We start from the raw sequence: 17,407 nt of genomic DNA, 5'->3' as shown, positions 1-17,407 counted from the left end.
ATTGTTGCATTAGTACGGTTCGGATTCCACCGCGATTTAACGTCCGGGTTTTAATCCTTTGGTATAAAAGAAATCATGTGAAACTGATTGAGAGTGTTGCAGCCCTAGAAAACTGTAGTACCAGTCCGTGCCACTAGTAGGAGGTAAGTAGAGATCTGAATTAATCAATTAAAATGATAGATATGGAATGCAAATTCAGAGTCTCAATTGCTAGTTAACAGTGCATCAGTAAGACAGAGGCTAAGATTGTTAATTTAACATGGATCATTACATAATAAAAAAAAAAGCATAATGTTTAATAGAAGCAGACTTATAGTACAGTTAAAGGGTTTGGTCAGTACACAAATATGAACTACGTGATGATGGTGTTTTTACCTTTATTGGATGATGATTCAAGGGTGTTTTTTTTTTTTCTTTGATCTTTGGGAATGACGGTTTTCGGTAGGGACGGGGAGCAATGGGCCTTCTAAATCTGCTGAGTCATGCATGTATTCGCCTGCTTCGTCGGTCCTTGTGGCCTTCCTTCCGTTTGTGTGGATGGGGTCAGTCAAAAAAATTAAGTCCCTCTCTCCCCCTCCTGGACTTTGGGCTCCCTTTTTTTGTTTTTTGTTTTTAGCGTCCCACGCTGATGTTGCACGTCTTGCAGCTGGGGTCCTTCTTGGCGTTTACCGTGGACAGACTCATGAGCTGGTGCCCGCTGATCTCCGCCACCGTCCCCAGAGCCAGGTCCACGGGCTCCGTGTAGATCACCTCCAAGATGACATCTTGGGCGTGGTGAAACACCAGGCCGCCCTCTCCGTCCTGCTTGCAGGTCAGGAAGCGGTTGTTGCCGATGTCGAGGGCGGGCAGCCTCTGCTTGCAGAAGTCGTCGCCCCTGGAGCCCTTCGGCGCCAAGACCAGGATGACGTAATGGTAGGCCGTGTACATGCAGTAGAAGTCTCCGAAGTACAGGTTGGTGTCGGGGTTGAAGAGCGCGTCGGCCCGCACCTCGAAGCGAAGGCGGCCGTAGGGGGAGTCCTGCGGCGGCTTGCCGGTGTTAAACTCTGTGTTGCAGCTGAAAAAGATTCCCTCCAACTTGCCGCTGATGGGCGAGCCGTGACTGCCGCTGTTGTCTTTCACCGACGGCATCATACGGTTGTCCTGCGACTCCCTGGAGTTTTGAAAGAATAGATTTAGTTTTATGTTAGCTTTCCCAAGGAGCGATCTGCTAAGGAATCTGCAACGTGTCTTTTATTTCTTGACATGACAACCACACACTTTAATGTACTTCAGTTGGATTTTATGTGATAGACCAAAACAACGTGGCACAGTCTTGTGTTCCTTGATCTTCATGATGGTGTTTATTTACTATTTTTCTCCATCAAAACTTTGCGAACACCTGGGTTTATGAGAGTTCCTTCTGTGGAACAATAACACCAGTTTTTAGTCTATTTAGAGGTAACAAATGTCTGAGTCCTTCACAGAATAATTACATGTGCACTGAAACAGAATTATGCAGTTTGATATAATTGACTAAATACTTCATCTGGATTTAGGAAAAGGATGTTAAATACAAATGCAAAGCTCACTTCCCAGATTTTCCAAATAATATATATATATATATATATATATATTTTATTTTTTTTTAAAAAGAAAGAAAGAACAGTTCTGCACTACTCTGTGTTGATATTTCATGTAAATTCCTAATGAAATATTTTGAATTTGGTGGTTGTAGCATGACAAGAAAGATGAAAACGTTCAAGAGACATCAATGTTTATTTTTTGAGGCACTGTACAGATTTATGTAATTAATTTATTTTTCCAATTAAAAACAGGACAGCTAGGATTTAGTGGAGGGATCTTAAATGACCAATTATGCTTATCATCTGTTACCAAGGAGAGGACAGCACAATCTCTTGTATTATGTGTTTAAAAAACCCCACTTAATAATTCAGTTTTCTTTAACCTTATAGACATAAATTATTTAAGGACAGGCATGGAAGTGCTTTCATAAATTCATAGAAATCTAGATTAAAAAAAAATAAGCTAGTGCCACCACAATAATAAAAAAATGAAAATAACATTTTGGACAACTCCAGAAAAAAAAAATACACACTAAAACATAATAAATCTGACCTCAAATTGTTAAAATAAATACCCCAGTCCTGTAGCTAAATCTCCAGAAATCCTGTTTTCATTGTGGGAATAATACAATTATTCTGCTCGTCATATGAAAACGGCAGTACTGGTAATCCCCACATGATGGGGTAGTCCACCAAATGCGCTCTCCACGAACTAGTTTAGTTGCAACTCAGCAAAAAAAAAAAAAAAAAAAAAAGTAAAGAGTAATGACGTCAGGTTGTACAGCACCAGACAAAAGGGTGCTCATAATCTGCAGCCCAAGTAAAGAAACTGTTGTATAACTGTGAGCAATTCCTCCAGGCAATCTGATGGAAGGAAAACAGGAGAAAGAGAGGAATGTCCGTTTGAAGAGAAGAAAGAAAAAAATCGGACACAAGCCGTCCGCCTACTCTATGTAGCTGAATGTTGTCACCTCACTTTCAGTAAAAACATGAGGGAGTAAAAACAACCTTCCTGTTATCTAAGGCTGTGTGTGTGTGTGTGTGTGTGTGTGTGTGTGCAGAGAAGTCTCCTGGAAAAGCTGGCTGTTTGCTACAGTAGCCTTGATGTGGCACATTTGGATTGATGGCAGTAATTAGGATGCTTGCAGCGGCTCCCTCCAGCTGATTCTCATTTCTTCACTTAAGGCACCTGGAGAGAAATGCTATAAAGCAGAGTTAGGAGGCCACCATGTTGTTTTGTAGAGTAAAAGGTTTCTGTAGTGATCGGTCTACGTCCCTGAATTGTCTCGGCAGCAGCATACGCATAAACTCTAAATGTGCCGAGAATGAAGTGTTAGAAAATCTGTCCTTGTTAACTCATGACTGTTTTAATAAATATCTCACTGAAACACATGCTTGCCAGAAGCAGAGAGCGCTACATGTTATTAATTTAAAACGCATAAAAGAGCAGCGCTGCATTCGCCTTCATTCGGGGCAAATTTGATGAAGTGTTTCATGACATTAATAACAAATCTATCCAGAGCGAGGAAGTAAGTGATGATAAAAATAAGTGGTGATGAACTTAGTTATGGTTGTACCCACCTGGCGTGATCAAAGTACTCTTTATGCTGGTTCCTGTAGAAAACAGAGAACCGCAGCATCCGCCCGGCAATGACTTCGGCCTTCTCCAGCAGCTGGTTTAGATGAACCGTAGAGTAATCTAGAAACAGATTCATTATTTTATTGGTAAAACACACACCAAAGACAGATCATCAACTGTCATGAATCTATATTGAAATTTTCAGGTATTAAAAATGCTAAATATCTGCCGCTCTGCCAATGAAGAAATATGAACTTAACATGAAGAATAATTAAATGACTCCCCTCCAAATATCCTCTTTGCGACGAAGCAGCTGGAGCAAAAACATTTAATCAAGTCTCGTGATGTGATTCTACTCCCACCAATCACACGAGGGGCCTTTTCTTAATGAGTGTGAGTACAGGCCAAGTTCTCCAATAAACGAGTGCTTGAAGACAAACGAAACGAGATGTGCAGTTTTGTTTTGTTTTCTTCCAAGAGTTACATATGCTTTTCTAAGAACACCTCGACTTTTGCTGCTACCCTGATCCTTCCTGTACACACAAAACATTTGTTTATTGATGTTACCAGGAGTTTTTCTACCCAGCTAGAACGTTATACCTCTCATGCTTCGTTCTTTCTATTATTTTTCATTAGCTTAACTAAAACAGAAATAAATTGGGTTGTGTGATAGGCTGATAAAGAGCCAATATCTTTCCCAAATTTCCTTGCGTGTCAACAATCTTGGTTCATTTCTTGAGTGCAGCCACTTTTTCATGGCTGCTTATGTTTTGATACAAGCTATGAAATTAAGTTCAAGCACTTAATTGCTAAACAAAATTTATTCGGCTTTTCAAGAATGTTACCTTGCTACACAGCAGTTTGCTTTTCCATCTGCAGTAACCCAATAAAAATAAAAAATCAATTGAATTCAATGAGCTAATAATATACTGCTTGGCCGCGAAGCGTCAGAGTTAAGGACAGGCAGGGGAATGGGCACCTAAGCTGTGTGTCTGTTCTCTACCAGGAGGCCTCAATGGATAAGCCCCCTCTTACCCCCCCTGGTCTGCTATCCATTCTTTCCCCTCCCCCACTATAAGCCTCTTGGTTGTTATGTTATGTGACTTTAGCATTCCAAACATATAGCACATCTCCCCTTCTTCCTTTAATCCCTCTATTTTCTCATCCTCCTCCACTCCTCTATTGATCTTCTCCTCAAATCATTGCAGACTTCCTTTAATATTCTCCCTCCCAATGCCATCTTCTTTATTTCTGTGTGTATTTCGTACAGTTTGTCCCCTCCAAAACCTGAAAATGCAGCACTGACGGAGGTCGATCGAGGATACGTGCTACGTTGGACTGTGAGTTGTGTTGTGTACACACCGGCAGTGCAGAACTCAATGATCTCGCTCCACTCGGAGACGGTGTAGTCCCCGTCGGTCTGCTTGGACGCAGTCTGGACGGCCACAGTGTACTCTGTGCGGGGGCTCAGGAACCAGTGGCCCCGGACCGTCATGGGCAGTGGCACCGCCTTGGCCACGAGCTTGGTGGGAACGTCCTGGGTACAGAGAAGGGAAACAGGATGACAGGCAAGGAAAGGAGCAAAAAAAAGGTCAACCTTGACACGTCCTAATTACTCAGCAGGAGATTGACCATGTATGGGTCTTTTTTTTTTCCAGCTAGACTCATATAGATCAATTCTATACCCAAAATGCTCTGTCAAATTTCATCAACAACCCTCCTGCCCCACCAACCACCGCCACACAGGTATCAGTTGGCCTTAGCAGCTCAGTGATTGGACCGACAGCTCCTGCCTAGCAACAGAGTCATCCCGCTACAACAAGGCAGAAAGAGGAGAGGTTCTCTGCAGCAACTCAAATAAAATAAAATACAGAAAGAAGGCGGCTGATGAACCAAATGTTAAAGAATTACTAAAACAGACACAAAGCAGGGTCTGTTTCAGTGCCGCAGAGTTGTGAAGGCGTCGTTAGCCAATCAGAGCATCTGGTGTTAGTGTCCTGAAGTCAAAACCACCTTGAAAGGAATGTTCTTTAAGCTCTCAAAGAGCGGTCAAGTTGAAATAAACTCCACCTTTATTTAAAAGAAAAAAGTACTAAAGTATAGTAAGAATATAAATTTAATGCAAAACTTAAGATCCATTTATTTCCCTCTACATAAATCAAGGGTGAACAACACACTTTTTTATGGATGGATGGTTGTAATGGGATGGATGCCACACTCTTTTCCCATATTTATTCAGACGAATTTATGCATTTCATATTACAAAATCATACTGTGATAAAATATTTAGATTTTATTTAAATTTTAAAATATCTCCACCACTGCCAAGTGCATTATGCATGTAAAAACAGACTTTTTTACATGCAGACTTTTTGGAACGCGAAGTTACAAATATAGATACTATAAAGATATTCGGGTATTTATAAGTATTTGTATACTTTGTCTTTGTCTGTTTCAGAGAGAATGAGCAATAATTTTCATTTAAATGAAATTAAGATCCCTCCCGACCCCTCTACGGGACAAGGGTGAACAGAAAATGGATGGATGGATGGATGGATGGATGGATGGATGGAATTAAGATTTGATCGTATTCTGTCACTCCATTCATATAAAGTACGATAAAATAATAATATAAAAAAAGACCTTGAACATTGTTTTTGAAATCAGTGAATCAACAGTAAAACGTCGCTGTAGTGTGCTAATGGAGAATGGCAACTTAAAATAAATCTGGAATGAATTTATGCATTTTATTACAAAATGGCATCATCTGATGAATATCTCGATTTCATTTGACTCATAACTGTTCAAAGCAAAATCTTTGATCCTAGATGGCTGAATTTAAAATATTAAAAAATGATTTAAACATTTTTAAACGTGCATAATTCATACAAGATTCTCTCTACACATAAATCAAATATCAAATGAAAATAATTTGAGCAGCACAAATTTGGTCATTGTTTGTTTTGCCATCAAAATGGTTATGTTAAATAAAATGTGCATCCATCTTTAAACATCGGAGACATGAAACTAATCAAAGTTGAGCTGTGTTAGGACCTGCTCTGTTACATTGATTGTTACGACTCATAATTTGATAGGAACATTTTGTTACCAATAATAAAATTTAAAAAGCCATTTCAGAGGGTGATTTGCGTTCTGAATTCAATTATTTTGCAAAAATGTACCAGTAAAGAGCCTATCGTTTATCTTCGAAAGGCCATAATAACATCCTGTTTGGTGATTCATCTTCCAGTGGCATCACCTTTAAAAGTGTCTATGTGTCTGACTCGCGCCTTTGTTACCTTGTGTTTGAACTTGTTTGAGTTTTTGTTCTCCTTCTTATTCAGGTCAATGAAGTAGTGTGTGATGCGTTCCTTGCTGCGCGCCTCCATGTCCCAGCAGATCTTAAAGGAGTCGCAAGTGATGTTGCTGATTTTGATGTTCTGAGGAACAGGGAGTTCTTCCATGCTGCCATCCTGGGATTTGCTATCTGTGTAATTGAAAAAAAAAAAAGAAGAAGAGAGAGAGAAAAAAAAAAAGACTGTCACCATGGACCGGCATAATAGAATAGCAAAATGGGCTTAAATGACAAAAATTTTTTTGAATAATTACACTCGCTGCTTGAATATTTGCTTACAACAACCCAGAGGTGATCATAAATCACCATTTTATGTACACAGTTCAAAACAAGAAAACCCTGACTTCACGCATTTATAGTCAGCCTGCACAGTGGAATGGCTAAAGCTTACCCAAAAAAAAAAAAAAAAAAAAAGTAAAGAAAAACCTGCAGTAGCTATTCAGCACACAGCATTTACAGTATAGCCATCAAAATGCACAGCGGGACAGAGCTGCGTACTGTATACGCTGCCATGGAAACACCACTCTCTGCACGCTTGTGCACATATCTGCTTTACAGAGCCTCAGCAGCATTACAAATCCGATACTCAACTCCCTTCTCTTCTAAGCGCCCTCATCGGTTTTATGAATCTTCTGCAGAAGCAAGGGCATTCAAACAGTAATTGGGGTCACGTTATTGCCACAGTGTCACTAACCCATTTGGCCTCTACCAAAAACCCAATGTGTTGCAGCAAATCTCAAATTTTCTCTGCTACACGCCTGCCAACGGCTTTACAACTCAAAGTTCACCCAGAGGCTGATGGAAAAACAAAACCCAGCTGAATAAGAGCTTTGTCACGTAAGACAGAATACGGACTTTGAGACGCCCACTTGGCATGGCAACAATGCATTTTCTGTGTATGCCCTGGGGTCTGCACACAACAGTGCGTAAAAATTCAAGAATCCCGTGTTTGGGGGGCAATGTTCAATATGACTGGGCTCTATAGAGGGTTAACAATAGCTGGAGTAGTGGAGCATGGAAAATCCATCTCCGTTCGTTCGCCGGGAGAGGCAGAGATAAAAGAGTGGGCTGGTAATTGGGTTTGTGCACTCTAATGCCTCACCTCCAAGTAATTGTCAAACAGTGCAGCTTTTGTGGATTGATTTTCTTAAAATTAGACGAACGAAGGGTAGCTTTTAACACTCAGTGTTGCATGAGCACAGAAAGCAGAAAAAAAAAACCCTGCAATCACTGCTTTTCCAAATTAAAGCCCTTACTTACTCTTGGTCTCCAGAGAGTGTTTTCAAAAAATTATTTGCCATAAAACATGTCAACAGCATCCCAAAATGAACCTTTGGACCTTGTAAAAATATCTTTAATCTATTTTAAACTGGTTATTATTTAATATGCCAACACAAAGTAATGCACAATGAAGTAAAAGGAAAACTATGTACGGACTTCAATGCTATTTTGAAAATAAAACAAATATGGATTTGTAATCAGAACAAAACAATAGGTGTTGTGCCTAAAATTTCACATCAATTTGCATCTGTTTTGAAAGGTCTTGTATAAGATTTCTTTTTTAAATAAATGTGACAACAAGCACTTGTCCCAGCAGGACACATCTGCACCATCCAGGAACTGTGCTAGTTAATCATCAGCAAAGACCAAATGATTGAAAAAAAAAAAAAAAAAACAACGAAAAAGAACAAAGTAATACAATATAAAATATGGTAGCTAAAAATAATGAGACACACTGAAGAACATAAGCTGTAGCTTACCAACCATCTGTAAACTGTGACTGTCACTGAAGGAAGAGAATTAGGTCTAAACTTCTCTTCAACTACCATTGTTATCAAATATATTCTCATATCGACCCAAAACGTTCCAGAATCTTCCAGACAGGGCCGAATTCCAGAGAGCCAAAGACATTAAATTCAGCGATACTGATTGGCCAAATGTCTATTATTTTTCCCTAGCAACCACACATGATTCGCCATTTAGCGCCGCCACTGGGTCGCTGTCCTGTTGTACAGGTGAAGGATCGGTGAAGGTAAACTCAACGTTATGTGTTGAGGCGGAAATGATAATTCAGATTATATAAGCACACACTCTTAAGGAAAATAAGCCAATACCATTTTTATTACCCAAATAAGTTCTTTTTAGATTTTATTTCACCCCCAAGTCAGGGAAACCGGCGCCACAGCGCCCCCTGTGGAGCAGTCATCACTGCTTCAGCCATTTCCCTGTCTTCAGCTAGGGAAAGTGTTGGTATCTCAGCAACATATATTGCATTTTGTGGTTTTAATATGACAAAATGTGAAGAACGCTTGCAAAACTTATCAGTTTATGATAAGGCCACAGGCTAAGTTCCTGTATTTTAATATTCAGCATGCTTGTCTGCTGTCAGTTTATGAGGCACAGGGAATAAAGCAGCTCCTGATAAGCAGCCCTCTTTCTGAGTGCACTTGGCCTGACTTCTCAAAGTCCACAGGACACGCCCAGTCCTCTCCGCGTTGATTGGTGGAAACCTCCTGTCCCGTCCTGCTGGCGGTTTAATGTGTCCATCTCATTAAAACAAGACCCCACTGAGCTGATTCATTTGGCTCAGTCTGAGGGGGTCAGCGCAAGACATGACGGGGCACAGATCAGAGAGGAAGTGTTTCATCAAGTCAGTGCAGACCAGACAGTGATGCAAGCACCGTAAAGTCCCATCGGAAACGGGATGGTGCTGACCTATACCGAAGTAAGGGGGGGAAAAAAACAACCTTTGTTGTCATTTTTTGACATCTCCCTTATGCAAAAATTAAATATAGCTGCAGAAGCATACAAGGACTTTTTCTTTGGTTTCCCTTTACGGTTATTGTTGTGTAACTCATCTCTTTCGGGAAAGACTTCTTTTCTTCTAATTCTGCTTGCTCGATTTAAAAACCTTTTCCATGTGTCGTCAACAATAATATTTTCCTTCTAAACTAAATCCTGTGAAGATTTTTACCCTCCTGCCTTCGTCTGACTACAGGATGCTGACTCATCTCCTGTTTACTCCACCGCTCACCTAATTCATTTGCAAACTGTCTTCATACCAACACACTCAGCCTTCACTAATGTGCCATAATGCTGCCTTTAAAAACCGTAAGTCAGTACTTTCACGCAAATCTTCATTCACCACCAATCTAGTCTACCCCAGGGAACTTAAATTGTGGCAATGCAATGAACTGCAGTGGGTTTTAGGAGTACTTTATGTAATTGAGCAATAAAAATGGAGGAAAAACTTATCTTGGAAGAAAAAGGACACATGGCTTCCATTTATTTTTACAACCAGTACATGCATGAACTTCCACAATCAGTCTCAGGTCTTTGATAACTTTTAAGTATTTTTCTCCCAGGATTTCTCCATATTTACTTCCATTTATCTCCCCGTCAACTCTTATAAACTTCCCTGTCCCCGTTGGAGAAAAGCCTTCCCACATCATGATGCTGCCACCAACATGTTCCACCACAGGGATGGTGTTTTCCACTGTTTGTTACTTGTTACTCTCAGTTTGCTTCCTTTGGTTATGATTCTACAAAATACACAGGTAAAATAAAGTTCACCAATTTGTATATTTGTCACACAATTTGTGCAAAAGTATTAAATACATGTTTTTTCATCGACTTAAACCCAAGAGTAACTAAACCTGAGACGTCAAAGATAACTTCTTGAATATGTGAGATACAAAACCTTTGCAGACATCACAGGCAAATCTGCATAAACGTAGGATTACTTTTCACCCACATTTATAATAGGCAACGTTCTTGAGTGAGCAAAATACAACTTAATTTAGTTATTTGTGGTGGTTTCTAACTGGGGCGACATGGGCAACCACCCAGAGCGGCAGAAAACCTCCACCCCACCAGCCCCTTGGGATGTGAATGTTATGAGTTATGACAGGGCCTAATGCATTACTCAACTCAGGTGAGGATGGAGTAGCTGAGGGTTGTTCACACAGGGAGCCAAAGAGCCCAGGACCGTCTCTGATAAGAAATAATATGAACTCTCATGTTATTAACTTAGTTGCACACACACAAAGCTTTACCGAGTAGCTAGACGTCTTACAACAAAGTCAGTAGTCCTCTCAGTCCTCCTTCACTCCTGCCACTCTGCAAAAGTCCAGAATATTGAGTCTTTGATTATCTGCTATGAATTGGGACCAGCAGGTGGGTCGATCAGTGACGGTGAAGAGCAGATTTTAAAGCACAGACTGGCAAATCCTCCCCTCCTCCATCTTCCTCCTTTTTGTTGTCTGTTTGTTCATCAGTTTGTTTTCTGCTAATCAAATCTCACAACCTGCCTTCCTCTTGCTTGCATTCGAGTTCCCCACCTCACACATCACTTCTCAAATGGTCTACTTTGTCTTTTCCTATAGCATATAATCCCAATAAAAGGCATTAAAATTTGAGGAGGTGATGGGAATTTTTCTTTTTTTTTCTTTTTTTGAAAACGCTCAAGGGGTATGAAAACTCTGCTTTCGCGGCACTGTAAGACCATAACCACTAAATGTAAACAAGATGAGCCAGGCCCTTTCTGTGGGAAACTAAAGTCAGCTTTAAACCTTCGGGGACTCGGAGAGCGCAGGATGAAAAATGGAGGGGCGAGAGTCAAGCTGGATGAAGGTCAGGCTGTGAGAACGAGTAAACTGTTCAGTCTCTCACAGGAGGCCTTCATCCTCATCCAGACTTTAATTAATCTGCCAGCCTTACGCCCTTGGCTCCTTCTTCTTGGATTCGCTTAACGCTTAATTTGGCCACCGTGTAATGTTACCACAAAGACATATTACGATGCGCTCCCGTTATGTTTTGCCTCATGCACTGACGGACTGTAACGCTCTGCTGCACGGAAGAAGGAGGCTGGGCTTTGGCGCATCATGATTAAGCAAAAACGAGGCAGTTTATGAGTCATTATTTAAGAGTTCAGAAGTGCAGATTAATTATGCAGCTCCCAGAGGAGATTGCAACAAACCCAGGAGACCTCTGCATGCTTCAGCAGAGCACCGCATATCGGGATGCAGAGACGGCTGCTCTGCAGGAAACTAGTCGGCCAAAATTATTTAAACTCAAAACACACAATCTTATTGTCTGCAACTGCGTTTGCTGGGAAAGTAGTTCAGACTCAAGAGGCGTAAAAAGATCAAACATCAATGAATATCTTGGTAAGATGCCTATGCAGCTCCATCTAGTGACACCTGGAGATATTGAGTGTTACATTTCAGCCGGCTTCACTGCTTCAATTCAGTCTGTCTGAACAGCTTTGATATGATCTCTGTGTGGTTGCCATGTCCACCATGTATGACTAAAGCTCCATTTGAGAGCTCTGGTGGGAGCGAGTTTGAGAGAAATAAAAAGCTAGATGGTAGTTTGACAGCAGAGGTGCACACTTTAAGACAAGCATGAAGCACAAAGGGCGAGTCTAAAATTGATCTGAAAACACGAAGAAAGCGATATTAGTCAGCATAGATACTCAGAGCCCTTTGGAGAAGAAAAAAATAGATCACAGCTTTCTTATAGCTGTAACACAGGCTAGCCTGTGATAGGAACCATGCTGTGAGCCTGAGAAGCTGCCAATGGCAAAAACATCTTTCAGAGTGTGAAAACACTCTGAAATATCGGGGTTAAGATATTTATTCCACCTTTAGTCATGCTCAATAAAGATAAATAGCTTTTTATTATTTTTATATATATGTACTGGTATATATATATATATATATTTGTAGTTTTAGGAAAACATTGTTTTGCTGTTTTCCAGCACAGCAAAAGCTGATTATGTCTGCCATTTTATTTGTTTAACTCATAGTCCATAAAGAACCTATTTGTATTTACAAGCTAGCCCAGATGGACCATAGAGAGCAGTAGCACCCCAGAGGTTGATGGCAGCTGCAAAAATCCACAGCTCAAGAGGAAGGATTCTTCACCACAGAAGAAGATGGGACGTTTCACACCCTGATGAGTTGCATTCATAGACTGGTGAAGGACATGACACCAAAACACTAACACAACTCAATACAAGTCTAACTTATTCACTGATTCTGCAGTTTTGGCCTCAGTAAAACATCCCCCACCCCCGAGTGCTGAAGACACACATGTCATAGCCACATGAGCACAGTGAACCATTGACCCCGTCTCTGACACAGGGAACACAGAAACAACTTGTTTCCCACTGTGCATTGAAAAGCTCTAACAGTCTCTCCGTGTGTGTGTGAGAGCACTCCATGCGTTCGTTCGGCTGGCTCAGCCTGGGCGTTCGAGCCTCTCACGTGGTCGGTTAAATATTAATGGGGATTCGGATAAATTTAGAAAGTAAAACAGAAATGGATGCGGTCGGCATCGACCCGATGCGATGACGCCGGGTTTCCAAGAAGGGTGAAAGTGAATGTGAGAGAGAAAGTGAGGAGTACAATGCCTTTCTGGGAGGAATTTGATGCACACAGTACCAGCTGAAATGAAAGCGTGAAGTGCCTTTGGGATCCAACTCAAACAGTTGGAGCTGCTTTAAGTTTGCGAGTTTATCTTCAACAAAGTCTATGCCACTGTACTGACTTCTTTTTGTTGTTGCTCATTTTGTCACACTTAGACGGTTCAGCTCTTCCAACTCATTTCAGAATTAGGCAAAAATTAAATACATAAATAAATAGTTTCTTTTTTCTGCATATATCCAAACCAAACCTTAGATTTTAGACTGAGGACTGACAATAACTTCATAAAGATTTGGTACTTTTTTAACATTAAAACATAAAGACACGACAAAGGCTTGCCAACGGTTATTACAACACTGCCGTTGTTCCAAGTGACATATCGCATGAATATTTTAAATCACAACAACCCATCTTGTGTTGAGAAAGAGAGTGGACATTGCTGACAGAGCAACACAGCAACAGAGAGTATGTGGGCGTCTCAAGGACAAAGACTTAGCTACTACTTCCACGAGGAACAGTGCTGCAAACACAAGACTCACTCTAAAACCCTGCCTGGAAATCTACTTACGTGAAAGTACTAGAATGATTGCAACAAAGCACCAAGGGGTTATGGATGCATCCTGTTGTATTGCAGCATGTGAAGTAGGAGAAAATGTGCCACTATTGCTGGGGGAGCATTAATGGAGATAAACCACTGGCTTCTCCAGTCAATCGACCAGTCCTTTTATTTTATATATATATATAAGACTGTGAACACATATTTCACTGGTGCATCAGTGAATTAATATACAATTAATCTATGTGAACTGGCATCTCTACAACCAAGCCTCAGATGTGGAATCAGTGCTGTGTAATTGCACTAACGGGTGTGCGGGGCTGCACCGCCTGTGCACGCTCTCGTGGGTGCAGCCATGTTTTAGCTTTTTATTCTCCTCTCATGATGACTTGCTTCCCCCTCCCTCCCTTTCCCTCCCACCAGCATCAACTGTTTCACATGAGGAATATGAACAAATTCAGTTTTAACTCTCAGATGTGCAGCCTGCTGTATTAAAAACGACGTTCTTCCTGCCTCCTAATTCTATAACTTTGGACCTTGATGAGAAGTCAGTCAGTCACAGACCGCAAACGTGGTTTAATGAGATATGACATTACTGTGACATTTTGAGTTATACGATGCAGAGAAGTTACTGAAAACGAACTGGCTAGGGGGCTGGAGGGAAGGATGCAGGTTTTTCCTCCAAGAGAAAATGAACAGAAGTAATGATAAGCTATAGGCGGGGTTGGTGCCTTTCTCTGTCCACGCCTGTGGTGCTGAAATGAAAAGGCGCTTATCAGTTGCCAACATGTGCATGCTCAGTCTGCAGAGACAGACAGTTATTTCCAACAAACGACTTCTTCTCCTTTATTAATGTAAATGTATTCAGCTATGTTCTCTCCACGGATATAAAGCGCACAGTTTATCTGCCTAAGCAACCTGCGGAGTCACCGGCCCTCATCCCTCATGCAAACTATACGGGTTCTCCAAGTAAGAGCAGCGTTTATATTGCCCCCTTTCGCCCCGCTCTCTTCCACTTTAGAGCTACAGTAACATACTCACCGTCTCTTTCGCATAACTGTATGGAATCCAGACTCAGGTCCTTGATCATCCCCTCGCAGGGACTTAACGGGCTGGTGATATTGTGCGCCAAGCCTGGTACCTCCATCGCTGCTGGGAAGTCGGGGGTGATGCTGCCGCTTTGATTGCTGCGTATTGCAGGTGGACAAAAAGCCGTTCGTCCGCGTTGGAAGAAGAAGGAGGAGAAGAAAGAGTCCGGTGTCCAGCCTCGCTCGGTCGCTCTCCTCTTCTGTCTCCTGGGTGGTGCGGCTAGTGGCGCGTCAGCGGAATCGTCACGGCCCCAACAGCGCAATGAGCCGCCAGCTGCAAAAAGAGGCAACGGCAGCCTCTGCAGCAGAGAACGCGTTAATACGCCGACTTTAGCCACCGATCGCTACCCGCTTCCAGCACCTTTTTCTTTTACTGCACAGAGACTGCGAGCCTGCGAAGAGCCGCACGGAGCCACAAGTGTGCGAAAAGTGACTGCGCCCTGTGCTTTAAATGTGTTGCCTCGGGACAATTGAACATGAATAGTTCAGAGGATTACCGCAGAGGGAGTCTGCAGACTCAGTGGCTTCTTATGTAACCAGATTAGGCCGGTGTTCCCCCTCTGTTTTCGGTCTGCATCTGAACCACGCTCACATGGACCGGTTCTTTTTCTTTTTTTCTTTTCTTTTTTTTTTTCCATTTTCACGTCCAACGTCATCCCAGCGCAGGTTTACCACATGTCCTTATTTGGTAAGGTGTAACTCTCTGGTTTCGGAGCGCAGGTGCAAGTGGGCCGTACCAAAATGAGCTGGGGAACTTTAATTTACTATTAAAAAATGCTAATGGATGACCAGGCTTAATGTACCATTTTATGGGTCAGCAGTGGAGGCTGGTGAAAAATATCTCTTGGTGGGGCTGACGTGCCAATAGATCTCCCTTCCTATAATATTTACAATAATATTTCTTCATACAGCAAAAATTACATGGAAGGTTAGATTAGCTAAAAGTAAAAGGTCTGATCACTAACTTGCAAAATATACAGTATTTATATAAATGCCAGCTAATTCTGAATCAGACTCACAACTGTGAAAAATACCAAACCAATCCAAACCAGTGTAGAAGTTTAAATTTCTAACATTTAGAACGGCCATTTTAGGCTACCCAGCAAACATTATTATATCAACCAATATAATAGCAGGAGAAACGCAAAGAAGGCAACAAGCTCATCATTATTATAACTTTTTTTTTTTTAAAGAAATCTTAGCAACATTTATCCAGAGCAGCATTAGCATTTTGATAACCAGAGGAAAGTGCTTTGTTTAGCATTGCTGTGGTTCGTCAGATAAACCACAACATTCTTTAACCGATTATCAGCAAAGAATAAATGACAGCAGCTGAAACAGAAAAAGCAAACAACAAAAAAGTACAGTAACTAAAACTAATAAAACGCGCAGAGGTACAGAAACTTTAGCTTACCATTCAGGGCCATAGAGAGAGTGTTACCAGCCATCTACAAAGTCCTGCTCCGTCATTCAAAGTGGAGAATCCAACTGCCGTTGTCAACTATTGATTTTATCACCATGGCGACGCAAAACTTTCCGGCTAAGCGACCACAAAACGTTGAATTTAGTGATGCTGATTGGTCAAATGTTTATTATTTTTCCATAGCAACCATGCACGATTGGCTACTTAGCTTCACTTCTCGGGCGCTGCCAGCTTCGCTACGGAAAAGAACTGGCAGAAGTCTGTCGAGGAGAGTCAGTTTGTCGAAACGTAGTAATTCAGATTACATTTTTAGGCACACAATCTAAAAGAAAACTCGCTAGTACAATATTTAAAAAATCTTTATAGGTCGTCTTTACAAGCCGTCCTCCCCTTCCACGTAAAGGAGTGTGGCACCTCAGCGCCCCCTATCGACCGGCCGTTCAATGCTTTGATTGTTGAAAGAGATGGAGAAGTTGTGTCTCATCACATTTAAGCACACCTGGGTCAACTTAATTGACTTTTATTTACTACGCTTTGTTTAATCCTTCAGCTGCATTGTGATTTTGATTGCTTAAAACTTGGTTGCGAACTGAAATCCTCACAAATCACATTGACAATTGTAATATGAGAAAATGGGTTGTGCATACTTTTTGGAAGGCACTGTAATGGTCTCAATTGGGCATCTACTCAGGTTATCCACAGGAATAGAGACTTCTTAAGACACAAAAGGTCAACTGCCCCAGATTTTGTGGTTAAATGGGCTACAGGCTCCTTGGCCTTGGGTCATCGCTTCACCACGCAAAAAAAAAAAAAAAAAAAAGCTGATCATGCTAGAGTCACTGTTGTCCACACATTCCCTAAAGTGGTTTTGCTTCTATGCACTACAGAGAAACACCACAGTGATGCAGTGTCACTTTCTATTTGTTATGGCTTCTCCCTGTGTCACACAAGGCGCGGCCACAAAAGCGATTATCTATTCCACTGACAACGCATTCTGCAGCTGTGCCCTCAGATCTGCTGCGGCTGAAAATGCCAACGAGGAAGCTGCAGCCTAATGAAATGCATGGGGATGGTTTTTAGGAGGTCAGGCACTTCATCTCAGCTGATGGGGTGCATTAAGACGCCATCGTCATCTTAAGTAACACAACAGAGGAAAACAAAGCTTTGTACCAATTCCTCGTTTTCACTCGGTCCACGCTAAAGTAGCTGGTGAGCCTTTTCATAGGGCTTCGAGGATTTATAGAACGGGGTTATGCCGGGCAGGTGAATTAAACTCCCCGTAAGCTCATAATCACTGGCATTCAGATGCAGCCTCGTTCAGATTTCATCTGGGCACTGCTGCATCTGGCTCAAATTTCCGGCCTGGGAAATGAAACTCATTAAAAGTGAAGGTCAGTGGCAGGCAGAAGATCCGAT

At 41.6% G+C, this 17,407-nt stretch overlaps 1 protein-coding gene across 2 annotated transcripts; it reads right to left on the bottom strand.

Moving 5' to 3' along the window:
• Window positions 1–360: 360 nt before the first annotated feature.
• On the bottom strand, window positions 361–16,451 carry phyhiplb (phytanoyl-CoA 2-hydroxylase interacting protein-like b). 2 transcript variants are annotated; one of them, XM_044135724.1, is made up of 5 exons: window positions 15,983–16,451; window positions 6,441–6,628; window positions 4,504–4,678; window positions 3,144–3,261; window positions 361–1,150 (listed from the first exon to the last, which is right to left on the bottom strand). In XM_044135724.1, exons 1-5 carry the CDS (start codon window positions 16,014–16,016, stop codon window positions 613–615), a joined length of 1,053 nt encoding a protein of 350 aa, XP_043991659.1. In that variant the 5' UTR covers window positions 16,017–16,451; the 3' UTR covers window positions 361–612. The 2 variants fall into 2 exon arrangements, with proteins under 2 accessions (XP_043991659.1, XP_043991658.1); XM_044135723.1 differs by lacking the exon at window positions 15,983–16,451 and adding an exon at window positions 14,522–15,198.
• Between the last annotated feature and the right edge of the window lie 956 nt (window positions 16,452–17,407).

Source organism: Gambusia affinis, linkage group LG13 (assembly GCF_019740435.1).
Source record: "Gambusia affinis linkage group LG13, SWU_Gaff_1.0, whole genome shotgun sequence".
Classification (NCBI taxonomy): Eukaryota; Metazoa; Chordata; class Actinopteri; order Cyprinodontiformes; family Poeciliidae; genus Gambusia; species Gambusia affinis.
The sequence above is the reverse complement of the archived record's forward strand: the minus strand, read 5'-3'. Positions and strand labels throughout refer to the sequence as shown.

Excerpts from the sequence above, each read along its gene's own strand:
- phyhiplb (XM_044135723.1), bottom strand. The coding sequence starts at position 14,627 with ATGGAGGTACCAGGCTTGGCGCACAATATCACCAGCCCGTTAAGTCCC. Across the intron at positions 3,262-4,503 it reads CATTGAGTTCTGCACTGCCG|ATTACTCTACGGTTCATCTA; the intron begins GTGTGTACACAA and ends ATCTGTTTCTAG. Across the intron at positions 1,151-3,143 it reads GAGTACTTTGATCACGCCAG|GGAGTCGCAGGACAACCGTA; the intron begins GTGGGTACAACC and ends TCAAAACTCCAG.